This window comes from Syngnathoides biaculeatus, chromosome 8 (assembly GCF_019802595.1).
Source record: "Syngnathoides biaculeatus isolate LvHL_M chromosome 8, ASM1980259v1, whole genome shotgun sequence".
NCBI lineage: Eukaryota > Metazoa > Chordata > Actinopteri > Syngnathiformes > Syngnathidae > Syngnathoides > Syngnathoides biaculeatus.
In genome coordinates, this window is record NC_084647.1 from 14342728 (window position 1) to 14354146 (window position 11419).

At 45.2% G+C, this 11419-nt stretch overlaps 1 protein-coding gene across 1 annotated transcript; it reads left to right on the forward strand.

Annotated features, from left to right (window-relative positions):
• Window positions 1–1049: 1049 nt before the first annotated feature.
• Window positions 1050–10746, forward strand: LOC133505080 (vomeronasal type-2 receptor 1). The gene is made up of 15 exons (XM_061827967.1): window positions 1050–1122; window positions 1720–2031; window positions 2950–3241; window positions 4159–4401; window positions 4494–4685; window positions 4756–4881; window positions 6191–6342; window positions 6430–6550; window positions 7095–7322; window positions 7406–7529; window positions 8652–8812; window positions 8992–9187; window positions 9257–9489; window positions 10006–10205; window positions 10280–10746. Exons 2-15 carry the CDS (start codon window positions 1955–1957, stop codon window positions 10599–10601), a joined length of 2667 nt encoding a protein of 888 aa, XP_061683951.1. The 5' UTR covers window positions 1050–1122; window positions 1720–1954; the 3' UTR covers window positions 10602–10746.
• The last annotated feature ends 673 nt before the right edge of the window (window positions 10747–11419 follow it).

Sequence of the window (11419 nt, forward strand, 5' to 3'; positions counted from 1 at the left end):
GTCCAATTAATGTTGCATGTTTTTGGGGATGTGGGAGTAAATCATAGTGCCAGGACAAAACCCACGCAGGCACACGCAGAACCTGCAAACTCTACACAGGTGGGTCCGGAATTGAACCTGGGACCTCAGAACAGTGAGGCCAAGGCTTTATTATATATTAAGTGGACACTCTAAATTGCCCCTAGGTGTGATTGTGAGTGCGGCTGGTTGTCTCCATGTGCCCTGTGATTGGCCGGCGACCAGTTCAGGGTGTATCCCGCCTCCTGGCCGATGACAGCTGGGATAGGCTCCGGCACCCCCCGTGACCCTTGTGAGGATAAGCGGCAAAGAAAATGGATGGATGTAACCATGCGATGTTAATGTTCAAACTGCAAAATATTCCAGTGCCTCACTATATTAAATTAAATTGCTTTTGTAGATGAAAGTCTGTTTTAGCGTTGCCCGAGGAAGTGTTTATTTTTTTTTTGGGGGGGGGGGGGGTAACAGGTGCGCCTTTTCCCAGCTGACCGAGCGACAAGAGCCGACAAGTCGCGTCAGCCGTCAAACTCAGGGGACGCGGACTGATTTTGGAACAGGAGCTCGACTCGAACGTTACCACATGCGGCCAATTAACCCAATTGACACGTGGCCTCGCGTGCGGCTCGCTTGAGTGCGAAACGGATCTTTTTTTTTTTTTTTTTTTTTTTGCCTGGCCTGACTCGTTCAAAAATGAATTCAAGATGATGAGTGTGTGATTAATTGATTATGAATGGTTCTCTGTCGATATGTGTCACGCAATGTTTGGCAGGGAAATCATTTCGGGTCGAACCTCGCTTCTATTTCGTTTCTTCTGAAAAGCGCTGAAGTGGTATTCCGGTCCACGATGATTGACTTAAATCCATAATTCCAGAAGAAAAGATATTATCTGGATTCTGAGATTTATCTACTAAAAAAAAAAAACAACTGCTTTTAATATAAACAAAAGCGACTATTACTGTATTTGTATCGTATTTGTGATTTTAGTTGGAAAAAAAGTCAATTTTGGGGTTACACCCATTTTAGGTAGAGTACCTCCATCTTCACGGACTCAGCAGTATCTGGACCAAGGCTGGCACCAGTACGTGGCCTGGTAGGACACCCGAGGTATAAATGTACGAGTCACAAATGATATGAGAAAAAAGTACAGCACAAAAAAAATGCTTATTTTTCAAACTGTAACTACAGTGATGGCTCGGTTCTCGACCACAAATCCGTTCCAGAAAACGGTTCGAGAAGTGATTTGTTCGAAAACCGAATCGATGTTTCCTATTACACTGAATGAAAAAAGAAATAATGGGTTCCAAACCTAAAAAAATTGGTCTTTTTAAAGCATTTTTTTTTTAGTTTTTCCTGATAATAAACTGCAAAGTAGAAATGCATGTATAGTTTAAATACTTTATATAACAAAATAGTTTAATTTTTTAAATGTTTTTGGTTCAAATGTATGCTTTAGTAGTCGGGTACGCTGGACTGGGAGTGCATTTCCGTATCCGTAGTGACTCGGCCCCCAGCGTTGTAAAGTTTTTTCTATACATAAAAGTGCAGAATAACTTTAAACAAGCAAGTTGCCTTCTTTGGAGCCATGATTTGGGGTTAATACGGTAACTCTCGATAAGAAGAAAATCAAGTCACTAGGAGGCTTTACTGTATTCTCATTTTTTTCTTGTACCTCTATCCACCAGTGTCACGTGATCTTTTCAGCTGCCACCGCCCACCTCTCCCGCGAGGACCCGAGAAACACCTGACGCCCCGATCTGCTCCCTTCACACTCCCGTCCGCGTTGCCTCGGCATGGAACCCCACGGTTTCTCCTGGCGTTGATTTTCTTTTGGCACCCGTGCGGCTCTGCCTCGGCGGAGGCCTCGTGCAAGCTGAAAGCAAAGTTCAACTTGAGTGGTTATAAGGATGTGGAGAAGAAGAAGGTCGTCATCGGCGGCATGTTTCCCGTGCACATGAGCACAACTTCCAGTGACGGCAACACTTCACGGCTGCCTGCGTCCTCAGGGTGCGAGGGGTGAGTTGAGCTCATTACGTTATCGTAACATTGCTGTATACTGTAGTTCAGGGGTGTCAAACTCAGTTTTGTCGCGGGCCATGTTGTAGTTCCGGTTTCCCTCAGAGGCCCGTTATGACCGTGAAACCATAAAAATCGTTTATCGCCTCGTCATATTGACACGTGAAATTTATGAATTACTTTTGGAATCAGTAATGAAGGGCAATGGGTTTTCCAACTATTGCTGATGTTTGGTAACATAAAAACGCTTGCAATACCTCAAGTTTATGATTTATGATGTGATCATTTGAATTTTTTCTACAGATTTGAGCAAAAATAAAAAAAAAAAATCTCAAAATTTTCGTTCGAAAACCAATTTGTTCGAGAACGGAGACGTTTGAGATGGATGGATGGATGGACAGTTACCGCAATGGCAAGAATGAATGAATTACCGGACGAACCCAACTGCTACAGTGCAGGTGTCAAACTCAAGGCCCGGGGGCCAGATCCAGCCCACCCCATGATTTTACGTGGCCCACGTAGGCAAATCATGTGCCAACTTCCGTGATTCTTGTTCAAATCTGTACCAAAATTTCAAATGGTCACATCATAAATCAGTACTCGAACGCCCCGTTCCGACAAAAACGGAAATAACATAACGGCCAGCTAATCCATTGTGTATAACGCGGCCTCTGTACGCAGACGTGCCCCGGTAGCTACATTTCTCATGAGAAATATCGATTCGGTTTTCGAACACGTCGCTTCTCGAACCACCTTCTGGAACGGATTGTGGTCGAGAACCGAGGTTGTACTGTATTTACGGCGTGTGTCTTTCTGTGTCGAGTTTGTAGGTTTCCTAGTCACTGCGCTGTGTGTTGACGCATCCAAACATGTTGAAATCTAACGTGGGGGTCAACCCCCCATCCCGTCCCACTCTAGAATGAATTACCGCACCTTCCGCTGGACCCAAACCATGCTGTTCGCCATCAACGAAATCAACGAGATGGACGATCTGCTGCCCGACACCGACCTGGGCTACGTCATCTACGACTCCTGCTTTACTATCTCCAAAGCCGTGGAGGGCACCCTCACGTATCTGACCGGGCAAGACGAGGCGGTGCCCAACTACCGCTGCGGTGCGGGCGCCCCCCTGGCTGCTCTCGTGGGTGCGGGGGGATCCGACCTGTCCATCGCCACTGCCAGGATCCTGGGACTCTACCATTTTCCGCAGGTACGTACAGTTAAATAATAAAGACGTGACGATACGGTGGGATTGCAAAAGTACGACGCATTCGGTCCCTGGATGCTTTGATTTGTTTGGATTTACAAGCAATGTTTCTAACTGTGCCCTGCGATTGGGTGGCGACCAGTTCAGGGTGTACCCCGCCTCCTGCCCGTGGTCAGCTGGGATAGGCTCCAGCACGCCCCGCGACCCTTGTGAGGATAAGCGGATGGATGGATGTTTCATATTGGAAATACAGAAATGGCTTCCAAATTCACACTCTTACCATCAAATAACTGCATGTGTGCACTTTACTTAAGGATGAAAAAGGTCACTTGTGAGCGCTAAACCGGCGTCATATTATTATATTGTCCCCCTGCTATATCACAGATCTTTAAGACTTTTTTTAAGGGTCATTGCAGACATGTCAGCAATTTAGACAGCATCCTGTTTGTATGAGTTATTGTTCCGTGTGTGTAGAAATAGTTATGTGAAGGTTTATTATTAACCTAATTTATGATCATTTTCTTTCGCCCATCTATGGCATTTCACATTATACAATATTAAGTTATCACAGCTTGAAGCAAACATGCGTTGCCTCTTATTTGGAGATTTCCTTGCATGAGAGCGTGGGAACACTCACAACAACACCACAACGCAAAAAACAAAATGTTTAAAAAAAAAAATGAAAAATGTAGGTGTGTGTTTAAGTGTGTGGGAGGGGTCAAAATGTATAATCTCACACACACACACACACACACACACACACACACAAAAAATACCCATGGGGGTTTGATTCTTTCACGGATCTGAAGTTTCATATTTCATATGCGTTCACAAAAGTTGAGTTTCCCTAAAACTTTAGTCGACCCCCCTCAAAAAAAGCAAAATTTTTCCGACCTCACGTTGATGGACTCATCGTTTAGGTCAGCTACTCCTCAACCTGCTCAGCCTTGAACAGCAAGTTCCAGTTCCCGACCTTCCTGAGGACCGTTCCCAACGACGAGCACCAGTCCGCCGCCATGGCCCGGCTGGTGCTGCATTTCGGCTGGACCTGGGTGGGGACCATCGCCGCAGACGACGACTACGGCAAGTACGGCATCAAAGACTTCAAGGAGGAGGTAGAAGAGGCCGGCGTCTGTATCTCCTACTCTGAAACCCTGCCGAAGGTCCGCATCTGTGGTTTTATTCATTTATTTATATCATGTGTGCGTGTATTTATGATTTTTTTTTTTTTAATGACCTTGTCTCAAATTTTTAGGAGAATTCTCCTGAAGACATCCAGCGAATTGTCCAAACCGTTATTGAGTCCACGGCCAAGATTATTGTAGTCTTTTCATCCGACGTGGACCTCAGTCCTCTGGTTCTTGAGCTGGTCCGGCGAAATGTGACCAACCGGACGTGGATCGCGAGTGAGGCCTGGGTCACTTCAGCTCTCATCAACCAACCCGGAGTAAGAGTCCAAAGAGTATTTTGTCACGCGGACCGACTTTATAACTGTATTTTGACATATTTGTGCCCAGGTGAGTTCTTTACTGGGGGGCACCATCGGGTTTGGGGTCAAGAGAGGCGACATTCCCGGTCTTCAGCGACACTTACTGGATCTGGACCCTTATGCCGACTCTCTCAACGAGGAATTTTGGGAGACGGTCAGTGCAAAAAGCGTGAAAGGGTTAAGTGTCGCTCAGAGACTGAGAAGTTCGAAATTGTTCTTTACTGTATTTAAGTCGATTTTCAGGTAACTGCTTATTTGTCTTATATGGAACACTTTGTGTTTGTGCTCCAAGTCACCGGAGGCAATCTGTAATGAATAGTCCCCTGTGAATTCCAGTTATCACTCATTAATATGTCGATGATTATGTTTTTTTTTCCCCCGTTGTGAAAAGTTATGAAAACTGGTAGCTGACCGCATCGGCTCTCAGCTGTTGTTAGCCGCGTAGTAGCGTCTTTTTCTTGTTGCTAAGTTGTGACGGACGATAATAGAAGCTAGCGACAAAGAACGCGAATTGTTCTAAGATAGCCTTTGAAAGCATGTATCATATTTCTAAACATAACGGCTCATGCCCACATGTTTTAAGCACCTTATTTAAAAAGTGTGGATCGGCATAACTGCATGTACAAAATTGAATATCATGGCGCTGCTATATTCTTTCTAGGAATGTGCAACATTAATAGTTTGTTTTCGTTTTAAGAAAATAACGCAGCAGACCTTAGCAACTGTAACAATTTGAACAGTCTAAATTATGCTCCACATTTTAATGAGTTTATTAGAATTATGGAAGAGATTGATATAGACCTCTCCATGACTCACGGTAATTGGTTCCCCGATCCACTTTTGGGTCTTCCCCGCACCAGTTTAGATTCACTGGAAATAAATAACGGTAAAATTTGTTTTGACATCTCTGTCCTTTTTTTCAAAAAACATTTTTACTGTGAAATGAATGGGGCAGCGCGGTGGATCAACTGGAAAGTGTGTGCCTCACAGCTCTGAGGTCCCGGGTTCAATCCCGGACCTGCCTGTGTGGCGTTTGCATGTTCACCCCGTGCCTGCGTGGGTTTTCTACGGGCACTCCGTTTTCCTCCCACATCCCAAAAACAACAACATTAATTGGACACTCTAAATTGCCCCTAGGTGTGAATGTTTGTCTCCATGTGCCCCCCGCGATTGGCTAGCGACTAGTTCAGGGTCTACCCCGCCTCCTGGACGTTGACAGCTGGGATAGGCACAAGCACTCCCCGTGACCCTCGTGAGGATAAGCGACAAAGAAAATCGATGAATGGATGGATGGATGTGGGTTAAATGAGCTGGATCAAGACTTCTATTACGAAAGTCCAAAATTTTTACACAAGTGTCTGTACTTCTACTAGAGTACAGCGTTTGAGTACGTACTTCCGCCTGTTCTGGAAAGAGAAGCTACACAAAATGCCGGTACTTTGATGTATATTTGTGTCTTGCAGCTGTTCAACTGCACATTAGACTACGGTAAAGCTCTAAGAAAGGCCAAAGCGTTCAACGGGACCATTCCCGGCGGTTTGTGTACCGGTACCGAGTCCCTGGCTCAGCTCAACAACACCTACTCCGACACCTCCCAGCTGCGGATCACCTACAGGTCATCGCCGACTTGATCCGGTCTCCTGACAAATGCAGATTTTAGCAACTGTAATCATATTTTGATTACGGCGTTGTCTTATCGCAGCGTGTACAAAGCCGTGTATGCCGTTGCCCACGCCTTACACAATCTGGAGCACTGCGAGCAGGGGCGGGGGCCGTTCATCGGGATCGGTTGTGCGGACATCACCAAGTTTGAGCCGTGGCAGGTAGGAAAGAGCAAGTTTGGATGTTTATCCTCACAAGGGTTATGGGAGGAGGGTTTAGAGTCTAGACCGGCTGACTTTGGGAGGGAGGCAAGGTAAACCCTGAACTGGTTGCCAGTAAAAAAACAAGGCACATATAGAAAAACAATATTTCACTCACTCAATTGAGAATTTAAAGGTTGCATTGCGCCTCACATGGGGAGGAAATTGGAGCACCCCCCCCAAAAAAAAAAAAAAATAAATACAAAACATGACAAAACACATGAACTCCACAGAGGAATCCCCCATGCAACCTCCAACTTCACAGCTTTAAGGCAGTTTTGCTTACCAGTCGTCCGCCGTCCAATTCACAAAATACGAAATTATGATGACATTTTGGCTCGAAGAAGAATTGATGATGCTGCAATTGATATATTGGGTAAATAAACAGCGCAAAATGTATTGTATGTACCTGTCTTCTTGAGCTCATGATATAAATGTCAAAACCTGGCAGAATAAAACATGCTTTCATCGGTAAAGTTAAACCTGCGCTGGAATTTCTTCCTAGCTGATGTACTACCTGAAGAACGTGCGCTTTAAAGTGCCACACACAGACGAGGAGGTTTACTTCACCGACGGGGATGTGGCGGGATTTTACGACATCATCAACTGGGTCGTCGACGGCGACGGGGTCATATCTTACGTGACCGTCGGGCAGTACAACGGTTCCGCGGCCCCCGAGGAGAGGATGCGCTTAATGAATGATTCCATTGTCTGGAACAGTGACGCGCTGGAGGTCAGTAGCGCATTGCTCAGATGGACTTACGGTCGCATTTTGATTGTCAAGAAATGTCACCCAAGTGCATGTGCACTCTTCAGCCTCCTCGGTCAGTGTGCAGCGAGAACTGCCAGCCCGGCACCAGGAAAGGGATCCGACAAGGGGAGCCGGTCTGCTGCTTTGACTGCATCCCGTGTGCCGATGGCGAGATCAGCAACACGGCCAGTGTGTATTCTACTTCCTCCTAACATGAGTCTAAAAAGAAGTTCATCTCTGTTAATAGTCACATATCTACGGAAGCGTATTACAGCAACACCCCAAAAAAATAATAAAATAGTCACATTTCACATTATAATGTGAATCATTTCACGTTATAACATAGATTCGTTTCACATAATAATGTTGAAAATAATAAATAAATAAATGTCATCCCCTCTTTACCGCGCCCCCCCCCAAAGATAATGACTTCCGGTTCGGGTGGGTGGAGACCTTTTAGAGTTAGATATCAAACATATACATTCCTGTATATCTACCCAGATCTTCAATAACACTCCTTCATTTTTACTAAAAAAAAAAAGTATTTAAGATTGAAAAAGAAGATGCACGTTCATCAGGCTTTGCCGAATTGTCTCTGCCAGGGACCTGAACCGGATGTTATTGCTTCGAAACGATGTTTCCATTGTCTTTTGGGGAGGCGGGGTAAAGAGGGGTGAAATGTATTTATTATTTTCTACGTTATTATGTGCAACGTATCTACGTTATTTTGCAAAGCGTATCATGTTATTATGTGAAACGAATCTACGTTATAACGTGAAACGATTCAGATTATAACGTGAAACAGTTCACATTATAACGTAAAACGATTCACATTATAATGTGGAACGTGACCTTTTTTTTTTTTTTTTTTTGGTGTGGCAGTAATATGTTTGCGTACATATCCATCCATGCATTGTCTAGACAAGACTAGTTTGTTCAGGCTCACTTTAAGAAGTGTTTTCCAGTCAATCACAAGGCACATATAAGCAAACAAGCTTCACAAACATGGAATGGGGAGACACACACAGCAGGCCAGACTATTAATAATACTGTAATAACAATAATAAAACTCTTTCTGTATGTCTGTGTCCAAGGAAGAATTTCCCCCCTTTGAACGGGAGTCAGCTTTCTTCATGTAATATCCAATGTATGTTCTTCTCTTAACTGCCCCGGTTGGAAAACCCCGCAAAAGTGACATTTTGTGCTGTGTCATATATGAACTCTGCTCTCTTTTTGCGAGGAGCATTAAAATCATTCCCCCCCCACCCCTTAAAAAAACGCTTGCTATATTTGCTTATTCCTGGTTGCCAGACGCCCGTGAGTGTGTCCTGTGCAGCGGCGACGACTGGTCCAACGATGCCCACGACGCCTGCGTGCCCAAGATCATCGAGTTCCTGGCCTTTGGAGAGCCACTGGGGATCACGCTCATCGTCATCTCCGCCTTCGGAGCCCTTGTCACCGTTGGCGTGGCGGTAAGAATCGCACAAGGAAGTAAACGTCTCGTTAACTACGAGGCTGGATTTACAGTACATGGTTCAGGGACGCGGGTTTGTACTCATTTGTACCTGTATTGAAGTGAGATTGGCATAATAAATAGATTGGCTTTCAGACCTGCATTGGAAATGTAAAAAAGTATGCTGCTAATTTGTAGGTGGTGTTTGTTGCGTATGTCAACACCCCCCTGGTCCAAGCCAATGATGCCTTGCTGAGCTTCTGTCTGCTTTTCTCGCTGATGGTGACCTTCCTCTGCTCCATTGCCTTCCTGGGAGAGCCTCAACATTGGAGCTGCATGACCAGCCAAGTCGCTCTGGCTATGGGCTTTGCACTGTGCCTTTCCTCCTTGATGGGTAAGGGAAGAAAACAAAAGTTTTAGAATCAGTCATCAGTACTCCAATATGTCTATAATTCTTCCCCAGGCAAGACAGCGTTGCTGATGCTGAGGGCGCAAGCTAAGAAAGCGGCCCGCGCCGAGGTCAAGGCCGCCGCCAAAGCCGCCAGAGCCGCAGCCGAAGCGGCCGCCAGCAACGGCGGCCCCGACGTCATCGCGAGCAACACGGCAAACCTCGGCGACGTCGCTGCTCGTGTGAAGCCCGACGGCCTCGGCTCGGCGCACCAGAGGGCGATGACCGCCGTGGCGACCTTGATTCAGGTAGAGAACAGAAGAACAGAACCTTCAGCCTCGTTTGTCTCAGCAAGCAAATTAAGATTGTATACATAGTGCGTATATCGTGGACTTTGTATTGCTCTGTTGTGGTAAAGAAGGAGCTAAGTCAATTTACCAGTCGATCTACGTTCCTACCTTCACCTATGGGCACGAGCTGTGGGTGGTGACCAAAAGAACAACATCTCAGATAGAATGAGTTTCCTCCACAGGGTGTCCGGGCTCTCCCTTAGAGAACGGGTGAGAATCTCGGTCATCCGGGAGGGGCTCAGTGTCGAGTCGCTGCTCCTCCGCATTGAGAGGAGCCAGATGAGGCGGCTGGGGCATCTGATTTGGATCCCTCCCGGACACCGGGCACGTCCCACCGGAAAGAGAACCAGGGGACGACCCAAGACACGCTGGAGAGACTATGTCTCCCGGCTTGCTAGGGAACTCCTCGGGATCCGGAAGAGCTGGAAGAAGTGGCTTTTGTTCTGCAGTTCTCACCAAACGACTCTCAATCAGGCTCTGGCTTGCACCGTGTGGCTCGTCATCTTCCCGCCCTACCCCGTGAAGAACACGTCAGCTCAGAACGTCAAGATCATTCTGGAGTGCAACGAGGGATCGGTGGTCTTCATCTGTTGCATCTTCGCCTACGACATCCTGTTGGCTCTGCTGGCCTTCATCTTCGCTTTCCTGGCTCGAAAGCTGGAGGACCACTTCAGGTGGGGGGGCCGTCAGTTCTCGGCTAAAGCGAAAAACGTCGTCCTATCGTCACAGTTTGGTTTCTGCGTTCCAGCGAGGCCAAATGCGTGACCTTCGGCCTGCTGGTTTTCTTCATCGTGTGGATCTCCTTCGTCCCAGCTTACCTCAGCACGCGAGGCAAGTTCATGGTGGCCGTCCAGATTTTTGCCATTTTGGCATCCAGCTTTGGCCTGCTCGCTTGCGTCTTCCTGCCCAAGTGCTACATTCTCCTGCTCAAACCCGAACGCAACACCGAGGAGATGATGCGACCCCACGACAGACAACGTGACGCGACCTCAACGGGGACCTCGGCGTCCATCGCCACCGCCGCCACTGAGGTCAACGATACAGTCGCATCGACCGCTATTGATGATTAGGTGAAAGGTGATAGGAAGTATATTAGATTGTATGTCATATCATTTAATATTAAGGTCCTTGATTACATATAATTAACTGGAGATTTTCTTGAAAAAAGTACACTTGGCCAATGGTAGAAAATATGGCTTTACTGCACCTCCCTCTTGGGGCATCAGACTTTTTTTTTTTAAACAATTACACTCCGACAATTTATGATAATTAAAATTAAAATCAAGAAATTATTTGTACACATAAATCGTTGCTAATTTCAATTATTTTTCCCCTAAATATTGTAAAAATATGTATTGAAATAAATCTACAGTGCATTTATTTATTATTTATTTATCTATTTATTTATTTATCTTATTGATATATCATGTTTTGAGCTTGTCGATACGGAATACTCTACCCATGTTGTCGAAAACTTTATATGGCTACACATAAATCATTGTTAATTTCAATTCTTTTCTCCCTAAATAAATGTATTGAAATATATCAACAGTGCATTTATTTATTATTTATGTACCTATCTATTTATGTATTTATTTATCTGATTGATATATTACATTTTGAGCTCGTCGATACGGAATACTCTACTAATGTCAAAAACTTTATATGGGGCTGTTCTTGCGTAAAAATTTTAGAAAACAAAATGCAACTAGAGCGCTATAAAAAAAAATCCTAATCCACATCATATCATATAAAATAGATGAACATGAATGTTTTTTTAACATATATGTTAGACTTAATAAGGCAATAGATAAGAAATATTTGACCTTTTTAAGTGTTGCATCAAATACTGAACAACTTTAATAGTCATATGACGAGTTCAAGCTGA